Raw genomic sequence first — 16,860 nt, forward strand, 5'->3', positions numbered from 1 at the left:
CACCCGTTAAAAACATGGAAAACGGCCGATTTTTGAGCTGAAATTTTCTGTGCTAGTCGGGGTGACCCTGAAGCACAGCGACCTAAATTTTCAGGCAAAACAAAAGATAGAAAGTGAGGTATTTACAAGAGGGAACTGAAGGTAGAAAGCCGCGGAAATGAACAGCTGACATTTGCCGTGGTGATTTTAAGATCCAAAATATCGGGAATTATCGCATTTGCTCGCTGAATTTCATCAAAAGTAAGTTAATAATGCCTTAGTTTTGATGAAATTCAGCGAGCAAATGCGATAATTCCCGATATTTTGGATCTTAAAATCACCACGGCAAATGTCAGCTGTTCATTTCCGCGGCTTTCTACCTTCAGTTCCCTCTTGTAAATACCTCACTTTCTATCTTTTGTTTTGCCTGAAAATTTAGGTCGCTGTGCTTCAGGGTCACCCCGACTAGCACAGAAAATTTCAGCTCAAAAATCGGCCGTTTTCCATGTTTTTAACGGGTGGGAAAGTGCGTGTTTCCCCATTCACTTACATGTACCAAACTGAGAGATGTCCTCCAGTCAGAATTTTCGGTCACGTGAGGGGGGATCTACGCTCATTTGACCTTTGGTGAAATCACCCTATTATAAGAACTAATTCATTATACTTGAGATCTTTGCATGAGATAGACACGAAATGCCGGAGCGCGCCCCAGCGCCCCCCGCCGGCCCGCAGCGCCCCCCGCCGGCCCGCAGCGCCCCCCGCCGGCCCGCAGCGCCCCCCGCAGCGCCCCCCCGCCGGCCCGCAGCGCCCCCCGCCGGCCCACAGCGCCCCCCCCCGCCCCCCGCCGGCCCACAGCGCCCCCCGCCGGCCCGCAGCGCCCCCCGCCCCCCGCCGGCCCGCAGCGCCCCCCGCCGGCCCGCAGCGCCCCCCGCCGGCCCCAGCGCCCCCCCCCCCGCCCCCGCCGGCCCACAGTGCCCTCCCGCTCCGTCCGGAAATGCGTTTGTTTACAGCCGGAGGTTGCCCGTCTCCAAGGCGGTTGCTAAGGCGCCGGCAGCAACGAAGGGCAGCGGGTCCCTCACGCAGACTTTCTTTTTTAAAGTAGACATTTGAGTCGGTGTAAAGCCCAGAAAATGGCGAGCGCTGTTCTCTGTGAGATAAACTGGGACGATGGCTTCGCTATTCCGGTGTCAAACACAGAAAACAAGTCTTTGGAGGATGAGGTGAGTGGCGGAGTCCGCAAGCGACGCCTGGGGAAGACGGAGCTGCAGGAAATGAACTCGCCTTTATATTTATCGTTTATAAGTAAATAAAAAGTAAATAAGTGATGGACTCACCGTCCCTGGCTTACGAACACCCGTGTACAGGGAGCGGCGGGTGAATTCACCGGCTGCTGACCCACGGGATCCTTCTGCCGCCTCATGCAGATAAATCTGGTCTAACGACACTGGGCTAACAAAATACTAGACTAAGTGGGACCCGTTGGGTCCCAGTCACACGGGAGCCTGGTTCCCCAACGCAACCCATTCCCCAATGCAATATTCCACCACTCACATGTTCCCCCAACGCAACGGCGGAAGCGTTCTGTAGCCGGGGGACGGGGACGGCTTCAGGTGGGAAGCGTCCTGCAGCCAGGGGGGTTCAGGGTGTGGGGGAGAGAGTGTGAGTGGGGGAGGGGTGTGTGGGGGAGGGGGGTGGGGGGGGGGTGTGTGTGTAGGGGAGGGTGTGTGTGTAGGGGAGGGGGGTGTGTGTAGGGGAGGGGTGGTGTGTGGGGGAGGGGGTGTGTGGGGGGGGAGGGGGTGTGTGTAGGGGAGGGTAGGGGATGTGGGGAGGGGGGTGTGTGTGGTAGGGGAGGGGGTGTGTTGTAGGGGGGGGGGTGTGTGGAGAGGAGGGGGTGTGTGGGGGAGGGGGTGTGTGGGGGAGGGGGGGGTGTGGGGTAGGGGGGAGGGTGTGTGGTAGAGGGGGGTGTGTGTGGGGGAGTGGGGGGGTGTGTGTAGGGGGGGTGTGTGTGTAGAGCAGGGGGTGTGTGTGGGAGAGGGTGTGTAGGGGAGGGGGGAGTGTGGGGGAGGGGGTGTGTGTGGGGGAGAGGGGGGGGGTTGGGTGTGTGGAAGAAGGGGGGTGTGTGGGGGGTAAGGGGGAGGGGGGGTGTGGGGGACGGGGTGTGGGGGGTATTGTGGGGGAGGGGGTGTGTAGGGGTAGGTGGATTGTGGGGTAGGGGTGGGTGTGGGAGGGGGACGTGTGGTGGGGGGAGGGGGCCGTGGTGAGGGGGGAGGGGGGGTTTTGGGGAGGAGGTATTGGGTAGGGGGGGGAGGGGGAGTGGGGGGGGGGCTGTAGGGGAAGGGGGTGGGGAAGGGGGTGTATGTGGGAGTGGGCAGGGATGTGGGAAGGGGGCGGGGTGCGTGTGGTGGGGAGTTGGCGATGTGGGAGAGGGGGTGCGGGAGGGTGGTGTGTGAGCTTAGCGGCTCCCAGCTCCGACCACACTCACCGGATCCATGACCCGGCTCCAGACTCTCTCTGCGGCTCCCGTCCCCGGAACCTGTCGCACTCAGTGTCTCCCAGCTCCGGCTGTACACACCGCCTACTGGCTCGTCGTGGTGGTCCCCGCCCGCGAACACAGCCCCTGCTCACTCCGCTCCTTCAGCTTTATTCTCGCCGCCGGTGATTGACAGCTGGTGCCGGTAGGGGCGTCGCCATCCCGGCAAATAACAGACCAATAACTTTTGTAATATTCCACCGATCGGAATACAACTTGATGCACTTGCAGCACAGGAGAATGGCGTGTAAGGTGGCGAAGATTCGTAGTGCTATCTGGTACTGTTTTTGCCCAAATTTATGAGAGTTTTATGTATACTAGACCAAGTGCAGACCCGTTGGGCCTGTTTCCCCAACGCGTGTTTGCAGGGGGGTGGGGGGGGGGCTGCGGCATCACACTCACACTAACTACCCCCCAAACACCCAGGCGGGGGGGGGGGGGGGGAGAGGGAGACAGGGTGGGGAGAGAAGAGGGGAGGGAGGGGACAGGGGGAGGAGGAAAGGGGAGACATTGGGGAGGGAGAGGAGAGTGGGGTGGGGGAGAGGGAGGAGGAGGAGAGTGGGGAATGGGAGGTGAGTGGGGAGGGCAAGAAGGGGGGTAGAGCGGTGGGAGGGTAGGAGATAAGTGGAAGAATGGGGAGGGAGGGAGAGAGGTGTAGGGGGAGTGGTGGAAGTGGGAGAGGGAAGGGAGTGGTGGAAGAGGGAGGGGAAGGGGGGTGGGGGGAGAGAGGGAAAGGGGGGGTGGGGGGGAGGGGGAAGGGGGGGTGGGGGAGAGGGATGGGGTGGGAGGAGGAGGAGAGGGAGGGAGAGGAGTGAGGAGAGGGAGAGGGATGGAGAGGGGGAGGAGAAAGGGGTGGGGCAGGGGAGGAGAGGGGGGAGTGAGGGTGTGGCCCTCACTCCAGCTCCAGGCTCTGCTCCAGCAAGGCAGCAGCCTCCCCACCAGGCACCAGGCGGGGATCGACCTGAGGATCCCGAGCGAGGCGGCGGGCGTCGAAGCGGGCTTGGGCCGCGGCAGCAGCCTCCCCACCAGGCGCCGGACCCGAGCGGGGTGTGGACGGGTGTGGACCCCCGAGCAAGGCCGCGGCGGGCCGGCTTTTGCAGAACTTTCTGGATATTTCTGAGCTCCATGGGCTCCCATCCTCGGTGCTTCAGACCCTGAGTACGGGGATGGGGGGGGGGGGGGGGGGGGGGGGGAGGGGGGCGGCAGGGGGGGCGAAGGGGGGGAGAGGAGGGAGGGAGAGAAAGGAGAGGATGGGGGAGAGAGGTGAAGTGGGGAGCGGGCAGGCGGGCGGGCTGGAGTCCAGCAGCGCGAGCCGTGGCGCGAGCGTACTTGACATGGTGCGGGCAGTATGGGGGGTGGTGCTGAGCCGTGCTGCCAAATGAAGAGAGAGGGAGAGAGAAGCAGCTTCTGATTCTGTAAAGCCACAGCCAAAGATGATAGAGCAGAGCTATTTGGCCACAGCTGGAATGAGCGCGCAAGGCTTCACGAGCTGCTCCAACAGTGATGATAAGGTACACAAAAAAGCTGGAGAAACTCAGCGAGTGCAGCAGTATCTATGGAGCGAAGGAAATAGGCAACGTTTCGGGCCGAAACCCTTCTTCAGACTGATCGGGGGCGGGGGTGGGCGGGGACAAGAAAGGAAAAAGGAGGAGGAGCCCGAAGGCTGGGGGATGGGAGGAGACAGCAGGGGGACTGAGGAAGGGGAGGAGACAGCAAGGACTAACAAAATTGGGAGAATTCGATGTTCATGCCCCCAGGATGCAGACTCCCCAAACGGAATATGAGGTGCTGTTCCTCCAATTTCCGGTGCTGCTCGCTGTGGCCATGGAGGAGACCCAGGACAGGGATGTCGGAGACGGAGTGGGAAGGGCAGTTGAAATGCTGAGCCACCGGGAGGTCAGCTTGGTTATTGCGGACCGAGCAGAGGTGTTCGGCGAAACGATCGCCCAACCTCCGCTTGGTTTCGGCGAAACGATCCCCCAGCCTCCGCTTGGTTCGGCGAAACGATCGCCCAACCTCCGGTGATGTGTCAAGATGTGTCGAACAAAGAAGCTGCAGCGGAACGGAGCTGTAGAATGTTTGTTCTGCTGAAGTTTCTCCACCTCTGCGCCTTTAATCCACAGCGGCGGGGGGGACGGGGCCTGGAGGCAGGTGGGCCTGGATAGATCGGCATGTTGCCATTGTGACGTCAAGCAGCTCGTGAGTCCAATTTAGATTTCAAAATGAGTGGTTGTGGGGGGTGAATTTTATTTAAAAAACGGGTGCATAAAAATGTCCAAATGTTTTGAGGAGTTGATGATTGAATGTAAAAGTGAAATCGCTAGTGAAATGGGAAAAATCTGGGAGAATTTTGGAGTTGTTTTGGCGTAGCAAGGAATCAAAGGCCGAATCTGGCACCCACAAACACACACACAGTTTTAAATATATAGATAGATAGATGTTGCCAGACGTCCTATTTCCGACTTGCAAAATGTTCGGGTTATGAACAGTTCTCGGTTACGGACCCTACCGTAGCCTGTGGGTGGATTATTTGGGGCGTGAATGTTCATTGTTTAGGTCTGCTTTTGGCATCGTTATCCGACTGTGGTTCTATTTGTTGGTGAACAAGTCGAACCCTACACCTCTATGCAAAGATCATAGTGTGGAGCAAAATACTCAACTCCTGCGAAATCCAATGCACTGAGGTGTAATACGTAGGAGCATAATACTCAACCTGACTACCGGTTTCATTAACGTACCACTCGCCAATGGAAAATAAATAACATGGTGTAATTGACTTATGACCTTGCTGCTTAAAAATGCAAGGATATAAAAAATCACACTGTACCTCTAAAAATTAAAGCAGATTAAAACCCCTGTCTCACGGTGCGAGTCGACCTACAAGTTACCCCGAGTTTAAAACAAATTAAACTCGTGGTAATCATGTACAATTAACGTTGCAGGAACGTCGGAACTCGTGGACGCAATTTAGCGACTCGTGGCGCTAACGGCAGGTACCCGTGAAACTTGTTAACTCTTGAAAAATGTCAAACATGTTTAAAGTTTTCCACGAGTCAAATTTACTCTTGAAGTTAAAATTTGAAACATTTAAAACTCGTTGTAAGAACGTAGTGGCCCGTGAGTATACCTTAATGAATCATGAGTCTACCGTGGGCACTCTGTAACTCAGCGGGCAGGCAGCATCTCTGGAGAGAAGGAATGGATGACGGGATGACATTTCCAAAATTCTGCTGTGTCTTTGTGTTACTCCAGCACCGTGTGTCACTTTTTGTCAACCAGCATCTGCCCTTTCTCGTGTATGACATTATTTGTATCCATGGCAGTTGATTGTCGTTCCTTTCAGTTTCCCAGGGGGTCGGGACTTTGGTAGTGATTGCCCATGGGGAGAGAGGGAGGGGAGAAGGGAGAGAGAGACACAGAGAGAATCAGAGGAACAGAAGTTTCTGAAGCAAGCACCTCACTATTATTGGCTCTTATTTATGGGATAAAAATCTTTTATCCAGGGTAACAAGAATAACAATGCGCAAAATTAAAATGGTTATTGTGACGAAATGGGGAAGAAGGATTTAAAAAGCTACCGCTAACAATTATATTAACCGCATGGAAATTTCTGCATGGACAGATGACGACTCCGAGCATGTCAATAGCGATCTTTTTGTTTATTTATCCTCTCAGGATAAATATTTTAAAAAATAACCAAATAGTCCTGCATGTTAAGTGCATAATAAGAACGACTAAAGGTCAGAGCTGTCCCTTCCACACCTCATTATGCAAATACCAAAGATGGGTAAAAATACCAGATTTAAACCTTCAGTGAGGAAATCTTTAATCAATTAAACGTTCTCAAGTTGCTTTTGCTGTATATTAACTGATTAAAAAATTATCATCAAAAGCTTTTGCTTTCAATTCTTTTAATTGATAATTTTTTATCATCCTGGCAGCACCAGAGACTTGGGTTCGATCCTGACCTCGGTGCAACGTTTGAGCTTTGTCTTTCATTCAGAGGTTGCGGGCAGGCTGGGGTGACTGTAGGACTCTGAAAACTTTGTTTCCCAGGGCTGGGGTGAGTGTGAAAGAGGTGGTTTCTGGTCAGATCTGCCCAATCAGCAATGTTTTGAGCCGCTGCTTTTGATACAGTTTAAGCATTGATCTACCATGGTGCTTGGGCATAAGAGGCTGGAATCTCTCTATATCTCGTTCTTTCTCCCTCTCCCTTCTTTCCTTCTTTCCTTCTTTCCTTCTTTCCCTCTTTCCCTCTTTCCCTCTTTCCCTCTTTCCCTCTTTCCCTCTTTCCCTCTTTCCCTCTTTCCCTCTTTCCCTCTCTCCCTCTCACCCTCTCTTCCCTCTTTTCTCTCTCTCTCACTCGCTCGCTCCCTCATTCACTCGCTCACCTTGGCATTCCTGGAATCATTTGGTGTTTTGCAAAGACAACTGCATCTGCAGTTCCTTCCTATTGAAGAAGGACCCTGGCCCGAAACAACTCCTAATCCATTCCATCCAGATGCCGCCTAACCCGCGGAGTTCCTCCACCACTGTTTACTTACTTAACTCTGAAATTGAAGATAGACACAAAAAGCTGGAGTAACTCAGTAGGACAGGGAGCATTCTGGAGAGAAGGAATGGGTGACGTTTCGGGTCGAGACCCTTCTTAAGCCAATCACAAGTACTCTCACCGACGAGAGTTCAGTTCAGTCTGAAGAAGGGCCTCGATCCGAAACGTCACCCATTCGTTCTCTCCAGAGTCGCTGCCTGTCCCGCTGAGTTACTCAAGCAACAGCAAACCTAGTCAGGATCAAACCCAGGTCTCTGGTGCTGTAAGGCAGCAACTCTACCGGCGCCCAAACTATATGCCAAACTTTAAAGTGCTGAAAAAGTTGCTGAAACAAGTTGTGTAGGAAGGAAATGCAGATGCTGGTTTAAACTGAATATAGACACACAAAATCTGGAGTAACTTAGCAGGACAGATTGCATCTCTGGAGAGAAGATCTCGAATTGAAACGTCACCACATCCTTTTCTCCAGAGACGCTGTCTGATCCGCTGAGTTACTCCAGCTTTTTGTGTCTATCTTTGCTATGAATCTATTCAGTTTCCTTCAGTTTTAGCACGGTTTTGGAGAATACTTTTATTCATATGTAAATCCGAACTGATGTGACATCTGATCGGAGTTGGAAACAGTAGCTATTGAAAACACACACCCATATACGACATCTGCGCCGCCGCATTTATGAATGTTTCATACAATAAAGCTGATATAAGGTACATAGGATGGGTATCGATTAATTCTAGATAACAGATTTAAAAAATAATCTAACCTTATTAATTCACTGTATAAAATGTGCTCTACTGTATGAAGTGTACAGCAAAACTTGCACTTCCAGATTGGTCTATCGTGTAGTTTCTTCAGCGGACCACAAATTTATTTTAAGGGCAAAACATAAAGTGCTGGAGAACTCAGCAGGTCAGGCTGGTTCTATGGAGGGTCTGAAGAAGGGTCTTGACCCAAAACGTCACCTATTCCTTCTCTCCAGAGATGCTGCCTGACCCACTGAGTTACTCCAGTATTTTATGTCTATCTATGGAAGGAATGGCTAGGCGATGTTTAGGGTCGGGTCCCTTCTTCAGACATTTTTTAAGGGGTTCGGAAAGATCGAATATTTCACTTATTTAAATATGTTGTTAGGAATATAACTAGTAGTGTGGGAGAAAATTCCATGAGCCATAATTGCCACATACATACCCAAAAGTAGAAAAGTAGAAAGTTCCAATGTGTAAAAAAATAGATATTATGAGCTTTGTAGTCTCCTTGTACCAATCAAACACCAAATTCAAAATCCGATGTTTTGAAAATGGGCGAAGCAAAAAGTATCATGTTCTCTAGAAAGGCTTATCCTAAAATAATTGATCGGAAGGGTGTGATTTTCAGTCAGGACGTCTGTATCATTCAGTCAGTGAGCTGTAGATGTGGACGCCATGGCGGTAATCGCGAGCCCATCAAGATGGCGTGAAAAATTACCCATGACGTACTACAATACATCAGCATTAAGATACATTAATTTTGGCAACTGTACTTTTCATAATAACTTTTCACAGAAACATGCCCTTTAGTTCATCTTATCCATGTCAATCAAGTTGGCATTTGGGCTTGTTTCATTTGTCTACATCTGTCCCAAATTCCCCTCCTTATCCATATATTTGTCCAAATGTGTTTTGAGAGTCATGATTAGATCTGCTTCTATATCCTTCTCTGGGTGCTCATTCCAGATACAGATTACCCTCCAAATACAAAAGTTACCCTTGTTGTCTCTGCTTCATCTCCATACCCTCCAGTATTTGAGGAATTGGGGACAGGGATCCAATTGTAGACTGCACAGAATTAAAGCCATACGTTTCCCTTCTCTGGTGAAGTCCCAGAACCTTAATTTGAGTAGTACATTAATTATATTTAATTTCAACACCATTGCTTTAAAACAAAACCAGATTCGCTCTCAACTCTCGCGATGAGGATAAGATTCTACTTTGAAAATAACATGCATAGAGGCAAAGATCATAGAGCGGAGCAAGATACTCCACAGCGAAAAAGCCGTAGTACGTCATGGGTAATTTTTCACGCCATCTTGATGGGCTCGCGATTACCGCCATGGCGTCCACATCTACAGCTCACTGACTGAATGATACAGACGTCTTGACTGAAAATCACACCCTTCCGATCAATTATTATCAGAGGCTGAGCAGCAACCTGATAAAATTATATAACATCATGAGAGACATGAATAGGAAGGAACCACAGATGCTGGTTTAAACCGAAGATAGACACAAAATGCTGGAATAACTCAGCAGGACAGGCAGCATCTCTGGAGCGAACGAATGGGTGATTTTTCTTTGGGTCGAGACCCTTCCTTAGACTGGTCAAGGGAAAGGGAAATGAGAGATATAGACAGTGATGTAGAAAGATATAGAATAAACTAGACTAAGTAGGACCCGTTGGGTCCCAGCATCACACGGGAGGGCTGGTCCCCCAAGGCAATATTCCACCTCTCCACCAATTCCAATATTGGTGGCCAGTGGGGGGAGGTGGTGGGGGGGCTTTCTGCAGCGCTAGCATGGGTGTTGTGGGCTGAATGGACTGTTTTCCAGAAGGCTAGTATGGACATTGTGGGCCGAATGGATTATTGGGCTGGCTGCTCAGTCACTCAAGCCTGTTGGGCTGGCAGCTCACTCACTCATGGCTGGTGGACTGGCATGTGACTCACGGCTCTTCCTTGAAATTCCATTTCAAGCAAGGTGCAAGGCCACCAAATTCAAGTGCAGTTTCATACCATTTCAAGCAGGGGGCAAGGCCACTAAAGACAGCGAGTTCTGACCTCTCCCCCCTCCATCTTGCAGTGACTGAGCCATGCCCACACTTCTTGGTTTTATAGTCCCTCCTCCCCCCCCACCAGAAAGGGCATGGCCTTCATGGCATGATTGACAGGAGCGAGAATCTCAACATTTTTTAAACACTAATAACTTTTCATCGATGTGAAACATCCTCGGCACCTGATGAGCAGAGGGGGACTCTGAGTAAGATGGCCAAAAATCACAGCCGTACGTGGTAGTGGTTTTTTCTAAAATCAATTTAAAGCGCAAACAGGAAGTGGTCAAGATTAGACTTTTAATAATATAGAAGGCAAGGCAACTTTAATTAGACAAGGCAACTTTAATTAGGCAAGGCAACTTTAATTAGGCAACACAGCTTTAGCATTTCCAAACCAAATGCAACACGGCTTTAGCATTTCCAACCCAAAGGCAACACATCTTTAGCATTTCCAAACTATATTTACAAACCACATTAAGGGCACGGACAGGTCAGTAAAGCCACTCACAGTTTAGTAGATATGTGTTCAGTGTTATTCACAGCTCACACAGAGAGACGTGACACTCTTGCAGAGGCTGACTGAGGCACTCAACACTTCCGGATTTTATAGTCCCTCCGGAAGGGGCGTGGCCTTCAGGAGAGAGAATCTCAACATTTTTTAAAACACTAATAACTCTTTTATTTTTCATCAATGGGAAAAGTCCTCTTGTCCTGACTCTGCGTAAGATGGTCAAAAATCACAGCCGTTAGTCGCAGCGTTTTTTCTAAAATCAATATACAGAACAAGAAGTGGTCAAGATCAGACTTTTAGTAATATAGATGAATGAAAGATATGCAAAATAAAATTAAGATAATAAAGGAAACAGGACATTCTTAGCTGTTTGCTAGGTGAGAACTTGGGTGCAACTTGGGTGAGGGAGGGATGTAGAGAGAGGGAGTGCAGGGGTTACTTGAAGTTAGAGAAATCAATATTCATACCACTGAGTTGCAAGTTGCCCAAGCGAAATATGAGATGCTGTCCTTCAATTTGCGATTAGCCTCACTCTGACAAAGGAGGAGGCCTAGGACAGAAAGGGCAGTGTGGGAATGGGAAGGGGAATTAAAGTGTTTGGCAACCGGGAAATCAGGTAGGTCCAGGCAGACTGAGCGAAGGTGTTCAGCAAAACGACTCTGTCCAGGGACCCCGACAGTCCTTTTAGGTCAGGTTCACTTGCATCTCCTCCAACCTCATCTACTGTATCCATTGTTCAAGATGTGGACTTGTACATCGGTGAGACCAAATGAGTGATCATTTCGGTGAACACCTTCGCTCAATTCACTGCGAATATTAGTAGAGATGAGGGAAGTGAATCCGAGCATCTCAGGAGGAAAAGTGAAGATGGTTCGCATTCGTGGTGACCTCACCTTGATTGGTTTGACCAAGCTGAACCAAGTTTTGATGTTGCTTCATTGGAAATATTTGTATAGCGATGTTTGTGAAATGGAAGCTAACAATATTTATGTAACCAATCAGAAAGCTAACAATATTCATATAAAGTTAGAAAGTTAAGACACCAATGCAATTAACACCTAAATTGATATTTTTGATTATTATTTTCTCATCACAGGTGCAAAAGAAGCAGAAGGAAAAAGTCAATATTGATAGCCAGCTGACAAATTTTGAGGATCGCATCCAGGCAATGACAATGCACCTGCAGAATGTTCGTAGGGAGTTGACCAATACACAGGTATGCACTAATCAAAAAATTGTAAGCAATATTTGGTACTGACTCAAATGCCTTAAGCCCTTGTCCCACTTTCACGACCTAATTGGCGACCTCTGCCGAGTTTGCCCTTGACTCATACTTGCAGCATGGTCTCCACAAGGTCGTAGGAGATCTTCGTAACTCTTCCTCATGCTCGTGAGTGGTCTCCGCGTACTCGCGGCCTCAAGTAGGTCGCAGAGTTTTTTCCAGCCTGATAAAAAATGGCCACGAGTAAAAAAAAGGTTGGCATGGAAAAAATTGATACTTTTTACTCGTGGGTAGGTCGCAGTAGGTCGTGATGGTAGTAGTAGATAGTCGTAGTTCGGTAAACTGGCCCGAGAAAAAAATGCGAACATGACATCATTTTATCATGTGATCATTTTCCACTCGTAGCTAGTCGTAGTTTGTCTTAGGTATGGAAGACTGAGGTTGAGGGGGGTCGTAAGAGGTCGTAGACATAGTTGTAGGAGGTCGTAGACATAGTTGTAGTTGGTCGTAGACGTAGTTGTAGTTGGTCGTAGACATAGTTGTAGTTGGTCGTAGACATAGTCGTAGGAGGTCTTTTACTTTGGCGAGTCAACACGACCTTGATATATTTTTCGTCTAGGGTCTTCTAAACTCGTGGATTAGGTCGTCCAAGTGGGACAGGCCTTTTAATGCCTCAAATGCCCAAATTTGGTAATTTGCAAGGTTGCTTTCAAATAAACTTCCATGACATTATAACAGTTCCAATCAACTTCCATGACATAACAGTTCAAATCAACTTCCATGTCATTATAACAGTTGTGGATTTTAAAAATAGTTGCTGCAGTAATCTATTTCAACCAGGAAATAACTGGGACAAAATGCTGTTCCAATTGAACAGAGATAACAGTTACTTTGAAAACTAGTGGTTGAAGTGAGAAAATAAATCAAAGCTGCAAAAGCAGCTACCAAGTCCTGAGGGTTTTAATATACCAAAATGTAAGAAGTAGTACAGTTTCTTGGGCTTGGGTCCCTGCAAACATGTACTGTCCCTGCCAGCTTCAAAGTCTACACTATTGGCCCTGTACCCAAAAGGGCAAGGATTACTTGTCTTACTGACTACAGGCCTGTCACACTGACCTCTGTAGTCTTCAAGACACTCGAAAAGCTTGTGCTGGCCAAGTTTGCATATCGGGCCTATAGACCTGTGGATGATGCAGGCAACCTGGGCCTGCCAGGGGACCTATGGGAGGATCCTGTTTGTTGATTTTAGCTCTGCATTCAACGCCATTGTGCCACAGCTACTACACTCCAAACTTTCCGGGTTGACTGTGCCTGAAACCCTCTGTCGGTGGATCACCAGCTTCCTGACAGACAGGAAGCAGCATGTGAGGCTGGGAAAGCACATTTCGGACCCGCAAACGCTCAGCATAAGAGCACCACAAGGCTGCGTACTCTCCCCTCTCCTCTACTCTCTCTACACCAACGACTGCACCTGGGAGGGAGGGGGTAACTCTTTAAATCTCTCCTCAAGGTTGGCGGACTGACACAATATGGATTGGACTGATCCAGGAGAAGGGGAGGACTCTGGTGCCGACTCACTCGTCGCGGAAGTGGCCACAGCTGGCGGGTGGAGCCTGGTGGAGCGCGCTGCTGCTGCTGCTGCTGCTCGGCCCGACTTCCGGAGATTCGGATTGCTGCAACTGGTGGACGGCGGCTCCTCCGGGAGCCCGCGGGTCCCTGGAGGGAGACCGCTTTTCAGGGCTCCTGCAACGGCGACTTCCTCCCGCCCGAGTTGCGTGGTTGAAGAGCTCCTGGAGGGGGACTACCTGACATCACCGCCCCGCGTGGCTTGGAATGGCCGCGGGACTCTGCGGAGCGCACGCCGGGGGCTCTAACACCAAGACCCGGTGTGCGACCTTGCATCACCCGGCGTGGCTTTAATGGCCGCGGGACAATCGCCTTCGCCAGCCGGGGGCTTTGACTTTGACTCTGACATTGGGGGGGGGGAGGCTGCTGCGAGTGCGTGCCTAGAATTTTTTTGGCCTTCCTTCACAGCAGTGTGATGGATGTTTATGTAAAATGTAAATTATGTGGTGTGTGGGGTCTATTTGTTTGTAATGTACGTCTGCAGAAACGGCATTTCGTTTGGACCTTAAGGGGTCCAAGTGACAATTAAATTGAATTAAATTGGATCACCAGCTTCCTGACAGACAGGAAGCAGCATACCTTGCGGTGCTCCTATGCTGAGGGTTTGCGGGTCCGAGATGTGCTTTCCCAGCCTCACATGCTGCTTCCTGTCTGTCAGGAAGCTTGTGATCCACCGACAGAGCGGTTCAGGCACAGTCAACTCGGAAAGCTTGCAGTGTAGTTGCTCTGACACAATGGTGTTGAATGCAGAGCTAATATCAACAAACAGGATCCTCGCATAGGTTCCCTGGCGGTCTAGCTGCTGGAGGATGAAGTGCAGGCCCAAGTTGACTGTGTCATCTTTTTTTTTTGTGTTTATTTTATTAAAAGTTAATACAGTACAAAACAGTACAGTGGAACCTAATTTTAGGTGCCAACTATGTCATACTGTAATCCATTCTATGTACAACCTCTAGTTTCATGTTTTGAGAAGGAAGTAAGCAAGACAAGAAAAAGAAAATAATAGAAAGAGGAAAAAGAGGAAAAATAGATGGTAGAGAATAGAAAAAACGTGAAGTGTGTATATAAAAAAAAAAGAAAAAGTGGAAAGTATAAATAGGAGAGAAGGTCCCTTAAAAGAGAAATTTTCAAATCTTTAATAGAACAATTATGTGTGTTCATCAGATACTTTTCCCATCTATCCTTCGAGATCTTTATCATTAGCTCATGTTCCCAATCTTCCCTTAGTGCTTCTGTTGAGGGTAATTCTCTATTTAATATATTATTATAAAAGTATGATATTAGTTTTTGTGAATCAGCCTTAATTGCTTCTTCTAAAGGGTCTAAAAATATAGTTTGAAATCTATGTATATATTTCTTCATAAATTCACATATCTGTATATATTTAAAATATTGATTATCCTTCAGTTTAAATAATAATTTTAAATGTTGAATTGATAACAGTTTGTCCAATTCATACATATCCCCTACTTTCCTAATCCCCAGTCTATCCCATTGTTGATATGTTTTATCGATGAGAGATGGTTTGAATGCGGGGTTGTTCAATAGTGGGGTTAGTACTGATAGATTATTTAATTTCAAGGATACTTTTATTTGTTTCCAAATTCTTATTGTATTGTGAATAATTGGGTTCTTCTTATATATTATACTATTCAATTTTATCGGTGAAAGCAAGATCGTTCCTATATCGTGCGGATATCACTCCTCTTTCTCCATTCTTATCCACTCCAACTGCTGAGTGGAACTATCCAACCAGTACATTATGTTTTTAATATGCACTGCCCAGTAGTAATACATAAAGTTAGGTAATGATAAACCCCCAACTTCTTTAGGTTTACACAAATGCTTTCGTTGAATTCTGTGTGCTCTGTAATCTATCTATCTATCTATCTATCTATCTATCTATCTATCTATCTATCTATCTATCTATCTATCTATCTATCTATCTATCTATCTATCTATCTATTAATATATAAAACTCAAACCCATCCGTCCGCCTGCAGTACGGATCCCTTTCTGCCTTTTGATTCGTTGACGACTGCTCCTTCCTATCAGCTTCCAACACACTTCGAAACAAAGTTGCAAGACAGGAACACTGAACTTTTCACTGCTGCAGCAGGCAGGGGAGGTGCAATTGAGGGAGGCAGGGGAGTGCTGGAAACTTACATTTGGCAACGGCTTCAGTTCCATTGGAGGAGACGGGTGCATGGTGGAATATTGGGTTGGGGGAATCACACCATTGGGGGAGCAGACCCAACGGGTCTGCACTTGGTCTAGTCTATCTATATTTCTATAAAACTCTGGGGCCATCCGACCGACTGCCGTCCGGCGCCCTTCCTGCCTTTCAATTCGTGCCCGATACTCGCAGATGTCCAATCGGAATGGCCGATGCTCGCAGATGTCCAATCGGAATGGATTCATTTGCATGTACGGCTGCCGGCTGCATTTTTTCCTTTGATTCATTGCCACGCCCAATCCCGACGCTCAATCTCCGAGATCTTTTCCATTTCGGTAGAGATTTCGCTTTTCTTTCTAAGTATCCGCTCCTCATTACATTTCGTCGTGTTGAAGTACACGTTTTTAATCAAATCTTTCTCCCCCCCCCCCCCCCCCCCCCCTCCACACCCAAGTATTTCAAAATTAACTGGCTTCTCCATTTACATGTCAGCTTCCAACACACTTCGAAACAAAGTTGCAAGACAGGAACACTCTGACCTTTTCACTGCTGCAGCAGGCAGGGAGGAGCCATTGGAATTTTTTTTTTAATCCACTGCTGAGGGAGGCAGGGCAGTGCTGGAATCTTACTTTTGGGAACGGCTTCAGTTCCATTGGAGGAGACGGGTGCATGGTGGAATATTAGGTTGGGGGATCACACCATTGGGGGAGCAGACCCAACGGGTCTGCACTTGGTCTAGTATATATATAAAACTCAAATCAGTCCGCCTGCAGTACGGATCCCTTCCTGCCTTTCGATTCGTTGACGGCTGCTCCTTCCTCAGCTTCCAACACACTTCGAAACAATGTTGCAAGACAGGAACACTGAACTTTTCACTGCTGCAGCAGGCAGGGATTTTTTTTAAAGAGGCAGGGCAGTGCTGGAATCTTACTTTTGAGAACGGCTTCAGTTCCATTGCAGGAGACGGGTGCATGGTGGAATATTGGGTTGGGGGATCACACCATTGGGGGAGCAGACCCAACGGGTCTGCACTTGGTCTAGTATACTTTTAAAACTCTGGCCCCATCCGACCGCCTGCCGTACGGATCCCTTCCTGCCTTTCGATTCGTTGCCGCCGTGCGATGTCACAATGCCCGATGTTCGCGGACGGCCAATCGCGATGCCCGACGCTCGCGGACGTCCAATCGGAATGGATCCATTTGCATGTACGGCTTCCGGCCGCATTTCTTCCTTTGATTAACCACAACTCCGAAACCGTACGCAGAATCGCCGACGTCTTTTCCATTTCGGTAGAGATTTCGCTTTTCTTTCTAAGTATCCGCTCCTCATTACATTTCGTCATGTTTAAGTACACTTTTTTAATCAAATCCTTCACCCCCCCCCACCACAATATTTCAAAAATAAACAGGCTTCTCACCCATAGAAACAGCCCCAGCCCCAGCCCCCTGGGGAATGTTCCAT

The 16,860-nt window shown here is 48.7% G+C and overlaps 1 protein-coding gene across 1 annotated transcript in view; it reads left to right on the forward strand.

The window, feature by feature from the left end:
• The first annotated feature begins 957 nt into the window (after positions 1 to 957).
• ccdc39 (coiled-coil domain containing 39) overlaps positions 958 to 16,860 on the forward strand; it is a 194,718-nt gene continuing 178,815 nt past the window's right edge. The window contains exons 1-2 of the mRNA XM_055645401.1: positions 958 to 1,199; positions 11,472 to 11,591. Coding sequence (XP_055501376.1) covers positions 1,110 to 1,199; positions 11,472 to 11,591 — 210 coding nt within the window. The 5' untranslated portion in view covers positions 958 to 1,109. The remainder of the gene's footprint in view (positions 1,200 to 11,471; positions 11,592 to 16,860) is intronic.

The sequence above is a fragment of the Leucoraja erinacea genome, chromosome 14 (assembly GCF_028641065.1).
Source record: "Leucoraja erinacea ecotype New England chromosome 14, Leri_hhj_1, whole genome shotgun sequence".
Lineage (NCBI taxonomy): Eukaryota > Metazoa > Chordata > Chondrichthyes > Rajiformes > Rajidae > Leucoraja > Leucoraja erinaceus.